The sequence below is a fragment of the Fomitiporia mediterranea genome, assembly GCF_000271605.1.
Source record: "Fomitiporia mediterranea MF3/22 unplaced genomic scaffold FOMMEscaffold_3, whole genome shotgun sequence".
In the NCBI taxonomy this organism is placed as follows: Eukaryota; Fungi; Basidiomycota; class Agaricomycetes; order Hymenochaetales; family Hymenochaetaceae; genus Fomitiporia; species Fomitiporia mediterranea.
The window spans coordinates 1,639,317-1,660,831 of NW_006760388.1; the positions used below are offsets into that span (position 1 = coordinate 1,639,317).

The window sequence follows — 21,515 nt, forward strand, 5'->3', positions numbered from 1 at the left end:
TAACTCGTCCAGTCCTACGCTTGGGTCGTTAGGTAACGTCCGTTCAACGACTTCTTGACTTGAGAAAGGCGCAACGGAAGCAACGTATACTGTTGACTTGGCGTGATTCATAATAACGATGCAATAATTAGCCATCTTTAACTTGCTTGTACCAGAGAGTGGCTTGCAAGGTAAGAGAAAAACAGTAAACTCGTTCAAAGACAATTGCTGAATTTGTTTCTTTCTCACCGAGGTAGATCACGTGCCATGATATTACCCGATCAATTCACAAGGTTTCCACTTCTAGTACTACTTGAGCTTTTGTTTTCCACGTCGCGTGTCAGTACATGCACACTTTGTCTAAGATGGATAAAACAAGCTATCCTTTTGTGACTTGCAAAGCATTCGCTTTATCTGTCGATGACAACAGGATGCTGCTTCACAATTCGTCTCGAGTATCAATAACATGCACATCAACTCCGACCGACCAAATACTTTGTTCTTTCAAGCCGAACCAGCCACCTTAGTCGGTTCGCGGAGGGTAAGACTATGAAAAGAGCCTGCACAAGCCAAAACCAGCATTGCTATGTACGTCAAGTTTCCACCGATAATACGGTTTTTAATGGAGTATGCAAACAGCGTTGTGATGGTAGCTGGAGCAATCGCCATAGTAAATGTCTGCACCATCTGGGCGAGACCCTATAAATCAAAAAAAGGGGGTAAATTGTTCCCTGCTTGCTAGAGCTGTTTCACACTCACGTTCACTCTGGCTAGAGCCTCTGGCGTTGATGCTGCTTCAATGACAACAATCTGCGAGCTTGCTAGCGTGCGAATACAGGTATGTATCACCATGCCATTCCATTCAGTAAATGGTATACTTACGCCAGACGAGGTTCCCCAGGCTCCATAAGGCGAAGAAAAGAAGAAGTGTGACATTAAACAAAAGGCTTCCAACACCCATGTTGTCCGATCTCGCCAGTGCGTTGAGTAGAGGAAGAATTGCTGTTGCAAGGGGCCATAGGGCCATTCCGACCTGATAGACTCGGACCGCACCGAGGCGGGATGCGAACGGAGCATAGGCGAAAAGAACGAAAATGTTCATCGCCGATCGCGTGGCCATATGTGCACCTATTTGCGGTTCAGAAAGTCCCAGTCCTCCAGAGGTTATGGGTGTAAAGGCGAAAAGAGGATACCTATGTGCAACATAAACGACTATTATACGAATGAGCTGATGGTACTCACAAGGCGAAGAGAACCTCGGATACGAGCGTCATGACGAAGATGCTTGCAAGCACAGACATGACGTGAGGCGTCAACACAGATCTTACTGAAGCATTTTGACTCCGTTGATTTTCAGCCGTCTCTCTAGTACTTTCCTGACTACCACTCTGACTGTCAGATGGTATCGCTTTGTGACTTCTCCCGACTTTTCGTGAGGGCAACGTCTAGACTAACGAGTAAGTACGGAGTCTTGTAACAATACTTCTGAGCCTTACTTCGTCAAGAGCAAAATAAGCCCAGATCACTGACAAACCTGCAATTGCCGCCGCAATGAAACAAGGGAGCGAGAAGGGATAGTTTCGCCAAAATGAACGGTCGAATACTGGCATCGTGCGAGACGGATGCGACAGCAAACCTCCGAGTGGCTGTCCTACGATCTGACCGGTCCGGAATGCAATCTTTGATACCAACGCAATCAAAGTCAAGTTATACACGGGCGGCGAATAGCCACGTACTTGAAATGTAGAGAAGGCAGTGGCACGGTGGGATTTGTTTGTATAAATCTCTGCCATCATTACTTTTAGTGCCCTGTCGGAGAATACTCCGTTTAGATCCGTTTATCTGTTCTCTGCGAGTGCTTACGACCAGGTTCCGCCGAGTGTACCCCCAATACATCGAGTCAAAATCATCATAACATAAGACTTGCTGACCCCGAAAAGTGAGATCGATAGCGCCATTCCTGCAGTTCCGAAGAGCACGACGGGTTTCCGTCCAAGGTGATCCGAGACGTACGAACATGGAAGGACTGCGAGGTAGAAGTAAGGAAAGGAATAATCGTGTATCTTCTAATGATGTAGTGTAGCATAGACTCACCAGCCAGGAAACTCATAACCTGAAAAATGGATTCAATAAGACCAGAATAGAATCCGACGCGTTCTGGATCATTGGTGATACCATTCTCTACGATCATTTGATCTAGCAAACTGTTATCCTATAATGGAGTAAACTCATGAAACAAATGCATACTGATAAAGGGGAAGATCAACTCGAAACACATAGGTTGGACGACACCCATGAAAAGGATTGCAAAGAGAGGACCGTAGGTAAATGGCTCATGGTCGGCGTTTCTTCCTTGTTCCCCCGACTCGTCCGACGAAAAATCCACAGAGCTTCGAAAGCATAGAGGTGAGGAGAAGTTCCGTGCCAACCCGTGTCTAATTATTATCTCAACAGACCTTGATCTTAACAGAGGTCTCGTTTCAGTATCGTCTCCAGTCACCGTGCCCTGATCAGTTTGCTTGCTCGTCATCTCACGGATTTCCCTGCTTAATTTGTACGGCGTTTCAGTGTGTGTGAAAGAGATGCACGGGTGAGTCAATAGATTTTGAAGGATGACTGGCCCCAAACAAACAAATTATGCGTAGGGGGCGAATGTAGTAACGTAGTGTACTTCGCCAATATGACAAACAAAGGAGCAAAATGACCGGCAGACATCCGGCGATCCGTAAGCGATATTATTTTCTACGATCGGAGGTATTTTAAATTTATTAATTAAAGGTGCAAATTACTATTTACATTATTGAATGCCATCATAGATTAGCTTATAAGCATTTAATACAAATTACAGAAAAAAATATCCTTCATGAAATGGGTGAAGTTGCAATAAACCGGAAATATGCTGGGAGTGAGTGTGCCAGAGACAGCCAGACCTACATCCACGACGTAAAATTAGATCCGTTATGTAAAAAATAAAAATGGCCGAGCACATACATTGTACAAGTAGAAACTTCTTTGATCCGCTTTGGTGCTTGTCTTCAGCAGGAAACGTCCCCCAACGGCTGCACCAAATACATTGAATAGAAGGGACAGTTCGCCGCTAAGACCCCAGATTATACTCAATGCTACGCTCCAGATCGCAAGAGCAACGAGCAGTGTTGGGCGCGCAATCGTGGGGTGGACGAGGGGAAGCGTGCGCCGGCCAACAAGTGCATCACCAGTAGCGTCCTTGAAATCTTGTGCCTGGATTGTCGTTGCAAAAATTCCAGCACTGCAAAGGACGGAAAGCCAAGATACAGTGTCCAGGGAATGAGTATTCTTTCCTATAGTCCGTAAAAATTGTCAGAGGGTTATTGAAATACACTGCATCGGCGACCTCAGTCCCGGCAATGACGCACCAGCTATCAAACACGCGCCAACCTCAAAGCTTGCAAACCCAAGTGCATTCACAATGTTCCTTCCGACCCAGTGTCCAGCTGCATAGCCCATCTCATCGTATACATACGTCAAGACGCAGTTCGCAATACTCGCATACAGCACTTCCTTGCTATATGTCGCACTCCATGCAAAGCAGACAAGTGGCAGGACCCATCTGAGTATCACTGCTGTGCGTAAAGAAAGTCTCTTCGCAGGAAGAGGACGATATGCTTTATTATGTTCGTCTTCTTCGGGGTCAAGGGTCTGATTCGAAACGTCGAACTGAAGCAACTGCAGCCAGATCCAGAACATTGTTGGTGGAAGTCGAGAAAATGAAGCCAGCGGGGCGGAGGCTGCCGCAAGACAGGTCTAAAATATTTATTCAGCGGGAACGCATGAAACAGGTCCTCTGAGAAACACTTACGATGGGCATGAGTGTTGTCTTGATATCAGACTTAGTGAAGAGGAAAGCTGTCCAAGCATGGTAGACTATCCAATATGGTAAACTAAAGATAGTACTTGCTGCAGTACGAAGAAACGAGCTCGACTTCGGCATAGTGTGTTGTTCAAAGTTAACGCGGTAGAGGTCTTCCAAAGTAAGAGCGAGACAGAGTTAAAGCAACTTGGTCAGACCGGCCATTCTTATATCTGCTATAGCTAGGGTGAGATCAGAGCGTTATGAGGATAGGGAACCGGACCATTACGCAGCATGGCTATCCATTACAATCAAATGTGTAGGGACCGTGGTTCGAGAAGTGGGCCAACTGCTGAAACGCAAGGCAAGGCATTGCTTGACTGGGCGCGCATACGTACGTCAATGTCCTTTTCTCGCGCACTCTTACGCCAGGACGTCCAGGCCACACAAAGGGAACTACCAATATGTAAAGTTAGTTTATAGGACGAGCCCGGATATCATAGGCGTTTATGATCTTTATCAAAGAACTACCGCCATGCCAATAAGGGAATATGGAATCTGAAGAGGCGCTATCTCCGGTGAGAAAGGCGTAAAGGAGGAATGTGCCATTCCTACAAGAGGCAGCTTTGACCCGAATCCTTTTATCTATAAGGACGGATTTACGACATACTATTCGGTGACCTCTTTGCTTCAAACATCAAGCAGGCCGAAAACTCCGTCAGTCCTTTGAAATTCCGGCCATAAGTAACATCGAGGCCGACAGGAAACGGAGAAGTGTGCTGCGTGTAGCCTCTTTTTCTAGTTAATAATAGACGCAAGAGAGACACAGCTTATTGACTCAGATACGATTAGACGTCGCAGGCCTGGGAACACGACTATCAGACGATGATATTAATATGACACAATTGCCCTGAACTTCAAAACGTCGGAAGTCACGGTGTAGTGCTAAGTGGTAATAGACAGAGTATGCATTTGAACTGAGTCATGACAATCCTTCCCAGTGAGATTGAAAGGGTTCCTTCACAACTAATAGCAAATGCCATGGGTTGATAACATGGCCGTGATTATCGCGACGGAGACCGCACGCCGCAAGTCCGACGAGCAGAGCATAGAGGGTCTTGTGGATACAATCCAGGGTCATATCACAGTAGAAGGTGCATTGAGGGTGAGCTGACGCTGTTGATGACTTGGCGCTGCAGGACATTACACAAAATTCCGGACCGTTGTTTGTCAGATTTCGGTCATCTAGTTCAGCCAACGCGAGGTTTCAGTCCAATCCGGTGCGTTTCAGACTCTCGATGCTGAGAAAGGAGACCAAGAGCTCCGTTGAAAGCCGCGAGTACAGCGGTGTAGAAGTCTAAGGTGTGAAGTCCAGTCAGCATCAGACCAGACCAAGATTTTGTACAATTCCGGTAGTATCCGGACCGGACCGGCCAACTCGCCGGGTCACACGTGCTGTCGAAACTTCGCTGCGCTGCTGCTACGTAGTAGCACTACAAAATCATAATGCCTCGCTTTCTGCCTTTATGTTGTCTACTCACATATAGTAGATATACTGCCAAATTCTTTCCATGCTTGCATGATGTCAATGACCCCTGGCACGACATCCATGCATCAAAGCGTCTAATTGCGTTTTTAACGCTACACTGCCTACACAGGTGCTTCCGACGAACAATTGCCTGCTCGGTCTACAACAATCCGGGAAATGCAGCGCTCCTTTCATACTGCTCCGCGTTTCGTCCGATTTCTCGTGGAATATAATGTGGCGCCTAGGAACCAACTTACGTTCTATTGGACAACGAGACATGCATCGCGATAGTTGAAGCCCAGTACTTTAGCTGCGTTACTCATTAATCTAGCCCTACAGACTTTTTAGGAGGCCGCTACGCATCAATGATGATTCCGCCAGGCAAGTCAACTGGACAGGCTTCCTTTTCCGTTCTACATATCCGTTCTACATACTTTATGTCATCTTCCGTGCGCGTCATCTCCCGGCTACTTGAGGTGTGATACAACAATATTAATACCAGTATTCTGATTGTCCTTATTATGGCAGTTGGGACTAAACTATGAAATGCATGACTCGAATTGCCGATGTACCTGCGCCAATTCAGCCACGCGTGGGGTTCGGAGAACGGACGACGACTTTTATATGCCTAATAATTGCCCGATTTATTCTTGAAGGCCGGCACCAACTCACGAGCTGTTCGATTCTCAAGGCCACCTTTCTACTCACGATTCCAATGACAGACCCTTGACGACATCGTCGGTGCACTTCTTCCGCCGTCTGTGTTCAGTTCGAGCGTTTATGGTGGTGATGATAAATTTTAGATATCTTCCTTCACGAACCATCTGCGCGTGTATTGGAAGGACCCGGGAACGCCGTATGATGCTTTGGCTTTTTGCTTAATTGCATGCCACAATCATTCTTCTGATATAAATGTAACCGGATCGACGTTTTATCCGTAGTTCCATTTCCTGGACTTTGATGAATGTAACAACCTCGGACTTGGGAAAGTCACCTTGCAGCTTGGATGTTTCTCTTTCCTTTCATCGCCGGGGGTCGTTGTACAGCCGTAAGTGACAAGTATGACTAGCCTGCGTGCGCAAACTCACATACTCCGGACTTTGCGCAAATTTTATGAGGAGCTGTCCCTTATGACTACAGTATACATGACAAATCTGCTCAATATATTTGGGATCTCAAAGATGATTGAGTACGTCAGAACTGCTCAAAGTAACATTGCTGACTTTGTGGGACATAAAAGTTAGGAATCTAACTCAGTTGTGAGCGCTAATTGAGGAGGTACGCAACAGGGCTTATGGGTCTGAAGATCGGGAGGAGAAAATCATATGATGGCCGAGTGAATGTAATAAAAGGACAAATATCATGCATCGGGTGTCCAGTTCATCATTTACCAGATGTAGTGAAAAGGACAGAACGTACTCCTTTGGTGTCATGTGTTTACAGCTTTACTTGATGCCTTTATTGCATATTGATTTTTGAAGACAACTGGTAGCTCTGAGGAATACCATTTCCTGCGAAATGCATTTACAAACCAGCCGTTCCGAAATAGCAATCATAATGGCTTATAGCCACAATGTCTCTCTCTGCAGGGACCACCGAGTTGCAAAAAAAGTATGACTTCAATAAATCATAATTAAGGAAAGGAAAAGTCATATGACTGATAATTGGAATATTCTACATCACTTAGATCAATTATCCAATTTCCTGTCTATTTAAAATGAAAATTATTAAGAATGAAATTAGACCTTTGCAATATGGAATTTTTGGGAGCACATGTGCAGTTTACCTCCGGTTGTACTGGGCTGCAGTACCGCCGTGGATCGCATCTTCAATGTAATCTTGCAACTGCGTGCATATACCGTTGAAATCAAGTACCTGTCAGGCGAGAGGACTTGTCGAAAAGAAGAAAGTTCCCCTGAACATCTATTTTCGTCAGATCCCGACTGAGATGTAGGTCCTGCTTTATGCATGAATGAAGTGTAAGTCTGTAAGGCTCGACCAAGACAGTCGTGCAGCGTCATCTGAAATAGAAGACACCAACCATGGATTTCACAATGGGTCAACAGTATGTTCCCACTCCAAGATCTGTTCAGCCAGTCAGCCCGGTCAAGTGTCATTCACTTACTCCATTTTCAGCGTCTATTATAGGTACAACATCGTACATCGTACGCAGAACATCTGGCATAACTATAAATTCAAGATACCGATCACAACACCAAAAAACATAATTAGGAACAGAAAGAGAGACGTAATCTATGTAGATGAACTAGTCAGCAGTGTCCTCCGTCTAACCACCTATGACCGCTTCTCCATACAGCATCCAACAAGTCGCAGTACGAACGAGGGCTTATGCCGCCATTTTCTCCCTACGTGAACTACTGCTATCCCGGTCCGGGTTATGTATGTGATGTTGAGGTTCTCGTCCACCGCCAACTGCACCAAGAGCGTGGACGTCTGCACCAAGACCACCTGGTCCAGAACCAGTGTGAGGTAGGCCGGCACCAAGCTCAGCGTCCAGACCAACGTAGTCGTAGGCAAACTAGTTTAAAGATTTAAAAAAGCAGTCAGTCGCCTTGTGTAGAGTAAATTAGAAGAAACCACGCACCTCGCCGAGTTCCGCATCGTCAACACCGAGGATTTCGGTCTCTTCATCACAGCGGAGGCGCATGCCCGGAATGAAATGAAGGATCCAAAGAATGATGGTTGTCATGGTGAAAGAATAGGCAAAGCCGGCTGTTGAATCGGCGAGCTGGTAGCCAAGCTGGGCCCAGTGGTGGTCGAACCAGCCTCCCGGAATGTCAGCAATGCCATCAAACCCGGCGACAGACCTCTGGGCGAAAAGAGCAGTGCAAATCTAGGATAGAAAATACTGTGAACTTCTGCACACTGCTAGAAAACACGAACTTCATACGTTTCCGACGATACCGCCAATAGCATGCGACGCAAAGATATCCAGACAGTCATCATATCCGAAGATAAACTTGAGCTGCGTAGCAAAGTTACAAATCGTGCCTGCTAGGAAACCAAATGCCACTGCTGCGGGTGAACCGACGAAACCAGAGCCAGGAGTGATTGCAACGAGACCGGCGATGGCACCAGAGCAGAAACCGACTGCAGACCACTTTCGCTCGAGTCGCCAATCCCAGAACATCCAAGTGAGTCCACCGACGGATGCAGCGAGATTGGTGACAATGCAGGCTTGGACTGCACGAAGGTTCGCAGAAAGAGCCTATTTGCAAGTAAGCATCAGATGATTAAGACAACCGTGACAGGAAAGACATACGGAACCCCTGCACAAGTCAAAATTAGAGACGGGAAAAGGTATACGAAGGATTAAACAACTTACCCATTGAACCCGAACCATCCGAACCACAGCAAGACCTTACGGGTTAAAGCATGAGTTTTATATGCAAATTCCACATTGCTATTGAAAGAACATACAGTGCCAAGGACAACATATGATGTGTTGTGTGGCTTATAGGCGAGGCGCTCAGTTCCGTAGCCGCGTCGGCGGCCAAGGTAAATTGAGATGGCGAGTGCGGCCGTACCCGAGGAGATATGCACGGGCGTGCCTCCGGCAAAGTCAAGGCCTCCGAGTTTAAAGGACCAGCCAGTCGGGTTCCATGTCCAGCATGCGATTGGGTCATATACGAGAGTCGCCCACATAAATACGAAAACCAGGATGGGACCAACACGAGAGTGCTCGGCAAATGCTCCGACAGCAAGCATAGGTCTAAAGTAGGTTAAAGGCTCATCAGATTCTATTTTATCTTGTCTTGTGGAGCTGAAAGGAAAGGCTGTATTGTGAGAAAACATTGCGCTTACGTGATGGCAGCGAACATAAGCTGGTAAACGCAGAAGAGAAGAGATGGGATGCGTGACGAGCCCGCAGATGGCTGGCCAAGGACACCTTTCAGCGCAAAATACCTCAGATCACCGATGTACGCCGACCCAGTGTCTGAAAAAGCAAGGGAGAAGCCCCAGAAAAACCACTAGAATATTGATCGTTCAGCAACTGCATCCCGACATGATGGCGGTGTTAAAAGTAATGACCTGGAATGACACTACCGCAAGGACGGCAACGGAGAGGAATATCATGGATAGGGCGTTTTTTCGCCGCAGGAGACCAGAGTAGAAAAAGCCCAGGCCAGGAATCATAATCCACACGAGGGCGGTGGCAGCGATAATCCAGGCTATGTCGCCGAGGTTGTAGACGGTGGCAACGCCCGTATCATCGGTCACGATGAGGTCGCCAGCTAGAGTTGGTTTATCGCGTGAGCAGGAAAGATAAATAGAATGAAGGATTGATACTTGCATTCGTCGTAGGTGACGTTGACCATGTTGCGCGAGGTTTGTCGGGCGCGCGAACAGGCGCAATAGCGACGATAAAATAAAAGTTAAAAAGGAAAGGGAAAAGCAGCCGCTATGCTGCGGGGGGAAGTGGGAGAAGAGTGTCGAAGCAGCGGAGCCCGTCTTTATGAACAAATTGGGTCTTCCGAGGACGAGAGCGCGCGTATCATTTGTGCTATCGCCCAATCACATTCCATCATTATATCTCTACATCTCGTCAGGAACACTCCCGACATTTTCCTCCTTGCACTTGGATATATCTGTGTTGATAACGGTGAGCTGTCCATGGTGTTTGTGGCTGAAATACTCTCTCCCTTTCGGGAATATGTTTGTTTGAAAGGTGTTTTGTGGCAAGAAATCGGGAACGAGAAGGAAAGGAAAGAAGATCGGCGGACCCACAAGTGGCTGTGCACCCTTGGCGTGGTTAAAATGCTCTGTCCGATCCCTCGGAATGCTCCAGCGGCTTGTAATGGAAAGGGACACTAGTACTGTCTAATATACTCCATCCTCTTGGTCGCCAACACTACTTCCGCACTCAAAAGACTTTTATCATGCTATCCACCACCAGTCTGCACCATCCAAGCCTGCTCTCTTCATTACTGCACGACGCTGTGTCGGATTGCTTATCGCAAATGAACCTTGTTCTCGCGCCCGTGGACACGCACGCCAAGGAAGGGCGACCATCAGTGCCTCCAGGTGGCCCCTCGCATATATTTCACACCCGGTGGGCAGACCCGCTTACTGATCAAGCGGATGTCCTCCTGTAGGTTTTAGCCTCGACTGCGTTTCCATCTCGCTTGCCTAATATAGCTCTTGCAACCCTATGGAGCCATGAAAACAATCCCCGCGGGACTGCTTCCGGCCCAGGCTCCTCCTTCACGTCTTCTCTTTCCGTCTCAGGCACTCCCGATTCAGCAACATAATTCCTTGGTCTCTGCATGCATGATAGCCTTCTCTACCTTGTGCATCAGTCTATTTCAGAGCATACTTGCTGCGTGTCGTTTCACTGTTCAGACTGGAAATGAATGACAGCGAAGCAACAAAACACAGCACTTCTTGACAGCGGTTCTCTGTGATTCCGCCTCTCTCCTCCTGTCCAACAGTTACATCCCGACATCCGGCGTAGTTTGAGAGGGAAATATCAACTTTCTTCATTTCAGAGATGTTGATGAACATGACCTGGAATGAACCTAGACCGTGAATTTCAACGCCTGCTCTTGCAACGGACAACCATCTGTCTTCTGTTCTATTTTCTTTATCGCCGGAGTCTACCTCAGGTATTCCGTTCACACGACAGTGTGCCTTTTCACGTTGCCGCGGGATAAGTGGCAGGCGACACAATGTCATTCAACTTCTTGTCAAATTATTCGTATGCTATGCTGGAAAGTCGGCATAAGGACATTTCACAGCCAGTGTATACATGACCGATAAATGTGATTTATCTTTGGAGTACACCAATAATAGGCGATTTCGCACGTAACCTATGCTTTGGATGTGGAGTACCATATTTTATTTCAAGGCTAGCCATCTGTAGTACGCGCGAACTAACGGTAACAGTTTGATACCGGCTTTTTTAACAACGTCTTATAAATAATATAATCATCCTTTTCTATCCGGTATTCAGCAACAAAGCCGTTAAGTGCCTTGCCTCAATTTCAGGCGGGTCATAAAGACTCGTGTTTATTTCTCCTACTCTTTATGTGCATCTTGGTAATAGCACTACTACGTGCTATCCCTCACTATATTACACAAGGCAACTTGGCTAGCGCGACAGCTGACAGTTTACCATGTTTCATCAGGTACTCCTCCATCGGCCTGCTGATTTTTGTTTTCTGCCTTCCTAAATATATTTGTTCTTACAGTATTCATCTCGCGTAACGTTTCTTACCTCCAGATTCACCAATCTGCAAAATATTGAAAAATATTGATATGCCAATGCTAGCAGTGTCACTTTCACTTTGATAAACAAGATGCGTTATCAATCGACAAGCTGAGGAGAAATGAATAGATAAAACGATTGCTTAGTCTACTTGGCCTGCCTCATGTATGAAGAGTTAGAACTCTAGCTAGTCATATCATAGCCTCATGGTTCGACAAGCCTGCATTTGAGCCTTTCGTGAACATTCTCCTTGCGCTACCGTTCAGATATGCAACGATAATTGATAGCTGTGCCCTGTCACTCATTCAGATGAATGTGATTTTAGACGACGGCTAGAAGAATTCAATGACGTTTGCAATACCTCGGTCCAGATCCCTGTAGATCCAGGAACAAGCCATTCAAATGCTGTGCCGATAAGGAAGAGGCGTGTATTTATGTACAATTTGGACAGAGAGACTTGGCGACTCGTTGTATCGCAGCCGTATCTTAAAGCATTCAAATATTTGTACTTATCCTAAGTTTTGCCTTGCATACTAAGTGGATATAATAGATTTCAAAGGACTTGTGGTTATCTAATGATCTCGAATTATGAAATTTGTTCCTGATTATTAGTTTTGCGCCCACCTATAAAGGATAGACAGTACTGACTTTTGAATGTAAAAATCCATATATTATACCTATATCTCGAATAACTGATTTGATATGTGCCTAGTCATTCATTGTCATTTCTATTTTTTCGGACCGGGAATGCATATATGCACAGTGTTAAGCATGAAGCTTACAACGCATTTCTTTCACTCAATCACAAAATCAACCGTGCATAGACGAATCAACTATGTTCCCTTTAACCATGATAAATCTAATACCTATATTCCTGCACGCCCAGGACTACCAATCACAAAGATATACTTGAAAGAGTAAATATTACAATCAACATTGCCAATAACTAAATCAGCACAAGCTTGTGCACTTGTATGAAGCAATCTTGTCGTTCCATGTACCACCCGTCGCATCTCCAGGGTATCTAAATGTCCACTCGGCCTTTGTGCAGTTTGTGTCACTGTACAGTTAAGTATTATATGAACCATTACGAGATTAAAATGAATTAGTACTACTAACGGGTAAGCTGTGAATATGCATAAAAATGTGCAATAAATATTAGAAAATGTGAGTCTTAGGTTCTTGTGTCCTAGTTAATGAATGATCATACCAGAGCATTCTGTGCATTCATCCGGAATGAAGGTCGAAACTATTCCCTTCCACTCGCCATCAAATGCAACACATGTGCCTGGAGGGCGAACCCTATACTCGCATTTCCCTTCATACTGACCATCTTGACAAAAGTAAACTCCTCCTGCGAAACGTTTCTAAAATACTAATGAGATTTATTACACGTGAGCAAAGAAGGGAAAAGAGACTGACCTCGTGAGCATTTGCATCCGGCAGAACTGGAGATGCAAAGATACTCTGGACAGCAAGCACAGTAACAGCTGCAAGCCCAGCAAAAGACGTGGAGAACTGCATATTCTGCAAAGATGCTTGTGGTGTCTGGATGAACGGGGCAAAGAACGAGTGCTTGGTTAACAACTTTCGCTCATGTTTGGTGTTACTGTAAATACCTTTAGGTGTCCTGATATGTGAGAATATTATTTAATGTTTTGCATGTACTCAAAGCTGATTGGTACTACGTGGCCTCCTGGAGGATTTACACTCTGACATTCGAGGCAAGATTGGAGGAGGAGGCGCTTGAACAGACATGATGTATGATGCTAGCCTATAGACAAGAAATTTGCTTGTAAGCTACTTCCCGCAAGAGTGTTAAATTACTACAAGGCCACGTAGTACAGATTGGCATCAATAATTGTATACGTAGCAGTCTGAGAAAGTGCAGATCGGGCGCCTACTGCCAGTGGCAGCTGCTGCTGGACTAGAAGTCATTCGAAGGACACAGATTGACAGAAAATATGGTATGTTATTTGTCACAGTGGATTCTTTGTAAAGCAGGAGATGAGAGATAGCCCAGTTACATTGGGGAAGAAGGAAAGGAGATTGAAGTATTGAGAAATCAAGAAGTTGACACTATTTGAGCAGCCATCATTCCTATATTTACTAGTAGCAAAACGATAAAACAAAGCATATGCTATTTCCAATGTGGACCTCCACGTATACCACAAGACGTGGGTGATGTTGCCTGCCAATATACAAATGAGAGCAGGAATGATGACCAATGGTCCACACGACGTTCCATCGTTGCAAAGATCATGATATGGGCATGCTCGCACGTCTCGATTGAAGGAAGATTAAATATGGTCTATTATGGTAACATCCTCTGCACAGAGTCAATCACGAAGTCAGAGTGAAACGTCCATTAGTTGTTTAATGTCTGAACGGAAAGAAAGAAAAGAAACAGCAGACAGGAGAGGTGAGGAAAAGTTAATTACAAGAAGTGGTTCTGGGATATAAGTATTGTACGTTGGGTTAAAAAAATCGTGAAATGTACTGAACGCTAATCAAATTTGTAAAACAGCAAAAATTGGAACATCCAGCTGTAAGAGTCCGACTTGGAGAGATACACTCATCACTCCTTCTACATGATTACGCAGTCTTTATCCTCCGCTCGTCCGCTCTGTACACCCATCTCCGCGAATGTATTGTAGCGTGTGCCTCCTCCAGCTGATGGCTTGCTCGACTCTGTAGCAGGTGGAGTAGCGGGATTTGAGCTAGGCGGAAGACTCGCATTATCCGACTTCGGCGAGTAACCACCTGACACGATGCGGCCCCCACCACGTCCCGCAGTCCTTTGTGGTGAACCAGTTCGGCCTGGAGGTGGTGACCCAGAAGCAGATCCCGGGTCTACGAGAGAATAGCGTGGACGATCGCGTAGACGCTGCATAGGGTCTTGAGAGTTTGGATTCGGGCTTGGCATATTTGCGTGTGTCATAGGCGGTGAAGAAGTGGGAAGCTGCTGCTGTTGTGCCATCGCACCGAGCGATGAATGACGAGGTTGGTAAGACTGCCTATGTTGTGCTTGCTCAGTCTTCTTGATCCCTTCTACAACTTGATTCGCGTTCCCCCTTCCTGCTACTGAGGGCGTAACGCGTGCACCAGAAGCTTCAGAGCGCTGCTTGGCCTGAGTACGTTTCCGCACAAGCTTGTGTTCGGTAATCGCTTCGTGCTCTTGCCGAGTAAGGGCTTGCCCGCTCTCTTTCTTCAGAGCTTCCAGACGCTGAACAGCATCGGGATTTCCGTGATTCGCAGCAAGTTCATACCACCCAATCGCTGTTTTGACGTCAGGAGCGGGAACCCCAACCCCAACCTCCCAGTAATATCCCATTGCGAACTCAGCAGCCGGTAAACCTAAGTATATGCGCCATGAGTGATTCGGCTATTGGAGAGAAAAAAATGACAAAACCCACCTTTCTTTGCGGCTTTCTCGCCAAAAACGAAAGCAAGGTTTTCATCGCGTTTGAAGCCTTCGGCTTCGTTCACCGCCCCCGGTCCTCCGCCGCCTCCATCTGAGCCGCACAGGAACCATCGGCTAAGCGCTAAATCAGCTTCGGGTTCACCCGACTGGCTTGCTAGTGAATAGTACTGCACGCTGAGCAGTGGGTCGAATGGGAACGGTGCTTCTGCAAATTCATAGGCATGGCCAAGTTTATATTGTGCCTAGAAGTAAAGTTTGTAAAGACCGGACACATGTTCCAAAGGAATAAAAACACTAACTGGCGTGAAGTGGAGATACGCTGCTCTCTCGAGATGTTTGCGAGCCTCCGTTTGAGGTGTAGAACCCGGTGGAATTAGAGGGGTGATGAGATGTTGAGGAACTGGACTATTGAGCGGAAGTGTAGACCCGGACGAGTCTCCCAGGAGAATGAGAGCAAAAACGTATGCTGGCTGTGGGACAGTGATACTCGCGAGCGTTGCCGCACGTTGTAGCATTGGTAAAGCCTTTCCATAATCTTGTGGTATGCCGAGTTGTCCCAATAGGTTCGCCATACCTAACCTGTACAAACAGCTTTCATCACCCGCCCTCGCTCCTCGGTCGAAACAGCCAACGGCATGTGTCGCGTCGCCGAATGATTCATAATCTCTTCCAAGCCGGAACCAAGACGCGGGTGAAAAACCTGAACGGGCAGCAGCCTCAAACTCGCGGAAAGCTGTAAAATGCCAAGTCAGTAAAACGTCAAGTTTTGAAATACGAAAATGAAGGGCGGCCTACATACCTGTGCGTTGATTTTGTGGTAGGTGTGTCGGGAAGGTACCAGCAGAAATAAGACACGCGCGTAAATGCAAGGCCTCGGCAAGCGGCGCAGTGAGCTGCTGTCCCTGTGCAGGAGCGCCCGGCGCTAGAGTCATTAGCATTGGCACGGCGGCATCGGCGAGGCGTTGCAACACAGGTTCGGTAATGACTGCTGGCCCTGAAATCGGATCAATGCTTGTGGGTGCCTTGTTGCTTGTGGACGCCGTCGAGCGGTTCACGAGTAAAAGAACATCACGTATCCATGCTACTTTGCTGCCAACGTCTGCGTTGGGTGCTTGTACGGCAGGGAGTGCAGCTTGTAAAGTGGAAACAGTAGGAAGCGGTGCAGTGAGGCTTGGCGCACGTGGCGGGGAAGATGTTCTCGGTTGAGAAGAATTTTGAGGAATAGGCGGATTTGTGAAACTCGATGGGTCATAGTTTGGTGGAGGACCAGCTGTACTAAGTGTTCTCACTCTGGGTGCACCGTCTCCCATGTTTGGCACAGGCAATCCAGGTGAAAATTGGCTCACAGCCCTCTGTCTCGGTGGGTACGGGCCATTAAGCGAAAGACCGCCCATAGACGAAGCGAGAGCACCATCATCGGCCTGAATCTGCGGCATCGGGATCATCGGCGAGCCCATACTGCTCATCGGAGGTGGGCTGTAGAGTGGAGGCGGAGCGCCTGGAAATGCGAAACCTGGTGCGAGGTTGATGCCCATGTTCGGGCCTCCTGGAGGTGGTTGAGGTGTTGCGAGACGGGGTCCGTTGTATGCCAGCTGTTCGTCAAGAGTGCGTGCCATCTAAAATAGAGAACTAAGTTAGAACATTGTATTTATTTCGAAAATAGGTAATGACGCACATCTGCAGGTATATCTGGATTGAATCGCTGAGGACGCGGGGCAGCAAGTGGTTCTTCCTTACGAAAATTGGGCGGCAGAGGCGGGATCGGAGGAGGCAAAGAAGTTTCTCTTGGGTGGCCGCTTGCAGAGTAAGGACGTGGTGGTACTGGAGGAGGAGCGTATGCGGCCATGATGGGATGTTTTTGTAAGTGAGAATCTTGAACAGAATGACTACTTAAGTATAGCTCTTACGCGTCAGAGAGCTGCTCGGCGTCTCGCTGAGGCTATGCGCAGCTACTGTGTTATGTAATCCTCTCCTGTCCGAAACATACACAGCTCCTTCTCGCCTCCACAATCTACTATTGTTATTTTATCAACACCTCGGTGAAACACCGTTTATCTCATCTGCGCAGAGTCCTCGCAGCCGTTCTTGTACATTGCTTCCATCGTCAAGCACAGCAAATCCTGAGACATCAATTGATTCCGCCGATGCGCTTAATGGAAGCTTGATGTGGTGCTTGAGATGTCTCTCCAGTAACTCTGTATTATGGACAACAAAAGATTTTCTGGATTACTTTTTAGCAGTCTGGCCTTTCGAATCGTCATCGCATAAAATGGACCGGTAAATTTCTGCATCGTGCAGGTTTTCAAACGGTTATTGGCGGACTCAAGATCGGTGCGGATTAGTAACTCAGTACTCGGACTAGCTCAAAACTTCAATAAGGAGTGCTACCTCTGCTCATCAGTGCATCTGTCCTCTCTGGCTCGGGCCACTCCATTGTGATGAAATCATGTGTTGCATTAAGAACTTCGTTGTATACGCATCACTGACGGCGCAGCACTGCGGAGCGGACACATGTCCGGAGACATTGTGATTCTGATGTGGTAATAGTAGTGAACTATAGGGACGACATACTCTTCTTATTCACTGAGTAGGTTTCACGAGTAGTTTGGGGTCGAGTATTCGCTGCGATCATGACCGCAGTAAATGTATTCAGTGTTGGGTATAAAACCACGACGGTGTGGTACTGTTCGTTAAGCGCGGCCGTGCACTACTTCTCGATGTTGATCAAAACAGCTTCGCGACTTGTTGGGTTCACAGTCCTTGCACTGGGAATGCCTGCCCGTGGTTCCCCGTCTTTAGGTCCTCGGGCGGATGCTGCAGCCCAGGCATGTCAACTATTACAAGCCAGTTTTCCGCAGCTGGTGTCATTTCCGGGTGAAGTCATGCCCAGTCACTATCCCATGGCTTATTGACGTGTCGTTTCGTTTAATCTACCAGGTTCTGAACAGTATGAAACAGATATTGATCACTGGGCCTTTACAAGCAGTCAGAATGCGACATGTGCTGTGGAACCAGCTAATGCAGACGATGTTGGTGCAATTGTAAGTCAATATTGGTTCATATCCGGCTATTGCACTGCTCAAATGTTAAACACAGCTAAAAATCATTGGTCGAGACAGCATTCGCGCTCCCTTTGCTGTAAGCAGTTGTGTAACGATGCATTTTTAATTCTCTAAGCACAGCTATAAAAGGTTAAAGCTGGCGGACATGCTCTCAACAAAGGTTTTAGTTCAACGCCGGGAGTTCAGATCTCAATGGCTAAATTCACGGGATTGTTGGTTGACGCTGTGAATAGCACTGTCACTGTAGGTGCAGCTCTGACTTGGGGTCAGGTATACAGTCAGCTTGAGCCGTTTGGGGTTATGCTTACAGGTGGTCGTAATGGTGAAGTAGGTGAGTATTACTTAGTCCCTTCTCCAACGGACTATCCTTTTTCAACACATCGTATTCTAGGCGTAACTGGTCTGAGCCTTGGTGGAGGCTACTCTTGGAAGACCAACCAATTCGGTCTGACGATTGATACGATCGTCTCCTACAACCTTGTTCTTCCATCTGGTCAACAGGTACTCGTCACAAACACGACTTATCCAGACCTCTTCTTCGGGCTCAAGGTTTGTAACATGATTCAATACGGAGTACCGGAATGCTGACTCTTTGTCAGGGCGGTTTAAATAACTTCGGAATCGTCACCGACATTACATTCGAGAGCCACCCGCAGGGTCTCGTATTCGTACGTTGTACAAAATCTCCTAGTAGATTAAAGGATGACTTACTTAACTTTGTGGTTTAGGCGGGTGAGATTGAATATGGCCTCAATGTGACCGATCGCGTGAACGCCGCCATAGGCAACTTCTCGTTGAACAATACGGACCCAAAGGCTCAATTGGTAGTCACGTATACGTATGTAGCTGGGCAGGTAAATCCACATCTTTATGAACTATCATTGCTGTTGATATGCTCAACTCTTTTGTTGGTTGTTCTCTCGTGAAGTTTCAGACTGTTGTTGTCCCCTTCTATGATGGACCAAACGCTCCAACGGGAATATTTGATGAATTCTTTGCTATCCCTTCTGTTCAGTCTAATATCACGACGAGGTCGTTTGTCGACTTTGTGAATCTTATTTCAGGGGATCTTGGTCTTGATATTGGGTAAGTCAATGATCAGTCAAGTTCGATATATCTCTGTCTAGGCTATGTCAAACTCACACACTTGATTTTTGTACATCAAACCAGGCTCGCTGCTACGGCTGTACCTATTACGACCTACCCACAGTCTCTGCTTGATAAGATAGTCAACGAGACAATCACGACGGGGGATAAACTTACTGCTGCGACTAACTCGACTGTCGTTGTGATAATGGTGCCCGAACCGTTCTTGAACCCCTTCTCTCATTCGCGTGGAGGCGCATATCCACACCCTCCATCCCGCCAAGTCACGCCTTCTTCTCCTGAGATCGCGTACCCGATTAATTCAAACTTGACTGCGGGTAAGGGACCTAACTTGACTTTTACAAATCATTACTTACTTATAATCTTCTTCTTTTACAGATGAGCAAGAAGCATTCTACAACCTGATAGTATCTGCCGAGAAAGAATATGCGCATAACATCCAGGCAGCAGCTGTAGCTGAGGGGGTCAGCAAGTGGGACGATATCTTGTATCCCAATTACGCCATTGCGGACACTCCGCTTGAGCTCCTGTATGGCGACAACGTAGAGAGGCTCAGGCAGATTGCGACGAAGTATGATCCTCAGGGTGTCATGAAGTTGACTGGCGGGTTTCACTTTTAATTATTAAGCTTGTGGCCCTACAGAGGAGAGAAGAGCTTGCAGTTGGTGCAGTTATCTACAGCTCGGACAATGTGATAAACTTCCGTACTTGTTCGTTCGATACTCGATAATTCGGTAATACTAATGACAATGGTTGATATTAATCGGAAAAAAAAAACCGTCTTTATGCGATACACCATCTCATCTGCGCGGAATCCTTGCAGCAGTTCTTGTACATTGCTTCCACCGTCAGGCAGAGCAAATTTTGAGACACCGATTGATTCTGCCAAAGTGTTCAAAATGGAAGCTTGGTGTAGTGCATAAGATGTCTTCTCCAGTAACTTTGTATTATGGACAAACAGTTCCGCGATTGTTTTTCGCAGTCTGACTATTCGAATCGTCATCGCATTAATATACCAGTAAAGTTCTGCATCGTGCAGGTTTTCAAGCGATTATTAGAGGACTCAAGGCGGATGAGGATTAATTACAGCACACGGACTAGCTCAGGACCATAGTGAACCTAATAAAAAGCTCTCATTCTAACACAGAGTATTAAATATACATCAAAGAGCCCTTACAAAACAACAAAGCAAATCCGGCTAACAAGACTAAATCAACAGGGCAACGAGTGTCTCCTCATGCACAACACCTACACCAGAGACCTTTAATAAAGAGAGTTCTCTCAGCATCACTGACGACGCCAACAATAGACATCATCCTTCAATATAGGACAAGCGCCGCTAGTGACACTATTGGCTCTTTCCCAAGTCTGACCATTAATGGTGACGGTACTTGAATGAGAGAGAATAGCAGATAACGGATTGTTAGCACAGCATGCAAACGTGAACAAAGATATGTTTTTTGTGACTGCATACAGTTTACCACAGTCATATGACGCATTATTCGTATATTTGCCACATGTGTCTAAGTTATCTTGTGCTTTACCACTGTTGTCGGCTTTTGTTGCGATGATGCCACAGTCGTTTGAAACAATGACAGCAGTAACCTGAGACAAAGACAAAGAATAGGTGAGACGGTGCATTACTAATGTCGTTTATAAACCTGAAATACTGAAACACTGACATTGGTATATCCAGTAGCTATTTGACCAGGTTGGCAGATTGATCCAGCATAGACAGAAGGTACTACTACAAGAGCTGAAGCCAGAAGAAGAGCATGCGAAGCGATCTTCATGTGTATAAATGGGAGAGCAATTGCGACTAATACGTTATGTTGAAAATTGGATAATACCTAGGGATATACGAAGGAAGACAGCCGATTTACACCCAATTTTATAGATGCTAGCTTTGCACTTGCACAGTGGATACGGTCAATCCGGACTCAAAATGTGTGAGCATCCACTCTACAGACACACAAACCACTTTGCCTGTCTGGTAAAATGAAGACCACCCACCAATACTCTACATAGACTGTGAAGAAGGCGCCTTACTTCACTCGACAGGAACATTATTGCCAGAGTATACAGAAGATCAAAGTGTTCGAAGAAGTTCACATATTCGGAGGCACCAAGGGTAATGTTTTCGGATGTAGAACCAATAACTTATGTGTCTTCTTTACGACCGGGCCAGCAAAGTAATTCCACAGCTTTGTGCATGAGCCAGACCAGCCCGGCCAGCGTAGGGCTGAAGAAATGAAATTCTTTTGCGGAGCTTGGATTTAGAAGTCACGTGATTAACATTTTACCTTCCCTACGGCGAGAACATGGAGAAGTTCGGGGCAGATCTAAGCAAAGTATTG

The 21,515-nt window shown here is 46.4% G+C and overlaps 7 protein-coding genes across 7 annotated transcripts; 3 read left to right on the forward strand and 4 right to left on the reverse strand.

Moving 5' to 3' along the window:
* Positions 1-386: 386 nt before the first annotated feature.
* Positions 387-2,597, reverse strand: FOMMEDRAFT_139022 (MFS general substrate transporter). The gene is made up of 9 exons (XM_007263726.1): positions 2,227-2,597; positions 2,074-2,175; positions 1,843-2,005; positions 1,716-1,788; positions 1,476-1,658; positions 1,222-1,424; positions 862-1,172; positions 739-800; positions 387-678 (listed from the first exon to the last, which is right to left on the reverse strand). Exons 1-9 carry the CDS (start codon positions 2,507-2,509, stop codon positions 484-486), a joined length of 1,575 nt encoding a protein of 524 aa, XP_007263788.1. The 5' UTR covers positions 2,510-2,597; the 3' UTR covers positions 387-483.
* Positions 2,598-2,937: 340 nt separating this feature from the next.
* On the reverse strand, positions 2,938-3,949 carry FOMMEDRAFT_79213 (uncharacterized protein; the record flags this gene model as incomplete). The annotated part of the gene is made up of 3 exons (XM_007263727.1): positions 2,938-3,299; positions 3,375-3,762; positions 3,818-3,949. The coding sequence occupies 3 exons, from the start codon at positions 3,947-3,949 to the stop codon at positions 2,938-2,940; spliced, it is 882 nt and encodes a 293-aa protein (XP_007263789.1).
* An 895-nt stretch (positions 3,950-4,844) lies between these two features.
* On the forward strand, positions 4,845-5,138 carry FOMMEDRAFT_152975 (uncharacterized protein; the record flags this gene model as incomplete). Its single annotated transcript, XM_007263728.1, has 2 exons — positions 4,845-4,973; positions 5,058-5,138. 2 exons carry the CDS (start codon positions 4,845-4,847, stop codon positions 5,136-5,138), a joined length of 210 nt encoding a protein of 69 aa, XP_007263790.1.
* A 2,327-nt stretch (positions 5,139-7,465) lies between these two features.
* FOMMEDRAFT_17905 (ammonium transporter) lies at positions 7,466-9,764 on the reverse strand. The gene is made up of 9 exons (XM_007263729.1): positions 9,652-9,764; positions 9,390-9,592; positions 9,162-9,328; positions 8,778-9,069; positions 8,683-8,717; positions 8,620-8,626; positions 8,248-8,565; positions 7,942-8,190; positions 7,466-7,875 (listed from the first exon to the last, which is right to left on the reverse strand). The coding sequence occupies exons 1-9, from the start codon at positions 9,674-9,676 to the stop codon at positions 7,684-7,686; spliced, it is 1,488 nt and encodes a 495-aa protein (XP_007263791.1). The 5' UTR covers positions 9,677-9,764; the 3' UTR covers positions 7,466-7,683.
* Positions 9,765-10,237: 473 nt separating this feature from the next.
* FOMMEDRAFT_152978 (uncharacterized protein) lies at positions 10,238-10,609 on the forward strand (the record flags this gene model as incomplete). Its single annotated transcript, XM_007263730.1, has 2 exons — positions 10,238-10,449; positions 10,516-10,609. 2 exons carry the CDS (start codon positions 10,238-10,240, stop codon positions 10,607-10,609), a joined length of 306 nt encoding a protein of 101 aa, XP_007263792.1.
* A 3,268-nt stretch (positions 10,610-13,877) lies between these two features.
* On the reverse strand, positions 13,878-16,835 carry FOMMEDRAFT_103780 (uncharacterized protein; the record flags this gene model as incomplete). The annotated part of the gene is made up of 5 exons (XM_007263731.1): positions 13,878-14,922; positions 14,982-15,231; positions 15,289-15,722; positions 15,789-16,605; positions 16,665-16,835. The coding sequence occupies 5 exons, from the start codon at positions 16,833-16,835 to the stop codon at positions 14,153-14,155; spliced, it is 2,442 nt and encodes an 813-aa protein (XP_007263793.1). The 3' UTR covers positions 13,878-14,152.
* A 784-nt stretch (positions 16,836-17,619) lies between these two features.
* Positions 17,620-19,873, forward strand: FOMMEDRAFT_166012 (FAD-binding domain-containing protein; the record flags this gene model as incomplete). Its single annotated transcript, XM_007263732.1, has 10 exons — positions 17,620-17,863; positions 17,927-18,030; positions 18,086-18,127; positions 18,181-18,382; positions 18,443-18,600; positions 18,651-18,719; positions 18,780-18,905; positions 18,980-19,137; positions 19,222-19,475; positions 19,537-19,873. 10 exons carry the CDS (start codon positions 17,620-17,622, stop codon positions 19,776-19,778), a joined length of 1,599 nt encoding a protein of 532 aa, XP_007263794.1. The 3' UTR covers positions 19,779-19,873.
* Between the last annotated feature and the right edge of the window lie 1,642 nt (positions 19,874-21,515).

What these genes read in the sequence shown, in the direction of transcription:
- FOMMEDRAFT_139022 (XM_007263726.1), bottom strand. Translation starts at nt 2,509, where the DNA reads ATGACGAGCAAGCAAACTGATCAGGGCACGGTGACTGGAGACGATACT. An exon ending in GGTTATGAGTTTCCTGGCTG is followed by an intron (nt 2,006 to 2,073) that starts GTGAGTCTATGC and finishes TCTACCTCGCAG; the next exon opens with TCCTTCCATGTTCGTACGTC. An exon ending in AGGCTCTAGCCAGAGTGAAC is followed by an intron (nt 679 to 738) that starts GTGAGTGTGAAA and finishes TTTGATTTATAG; the next exon opens with GGTCTCGCCCAGATGGTGCA.
- FOMMEDRAFT_17905 (XM_007263729.1), bottom strand. Translation starts at nt 9,676, where the DNA reads ATGGTCAACGTCACCTACGACGAAT. An exon ending in CTTATGTTCGCTGCCATCAC is followed by an intron (nt 9,070 to 9,161) that starts GTAAGCGCAATG and finishes AACCTACTTTAG; the next exon opens with ACCTATGCTTGCTGTCGGAG. An exon ending in ACGATGCGGAACTCGGCGAG is followed by an intron (nt 7,876 to 7,941) that starts GTGCGTGGTTTC and finishes TCTTTAAACTAG; the next exon opens with TTTGCCTACGACTACGTTGG.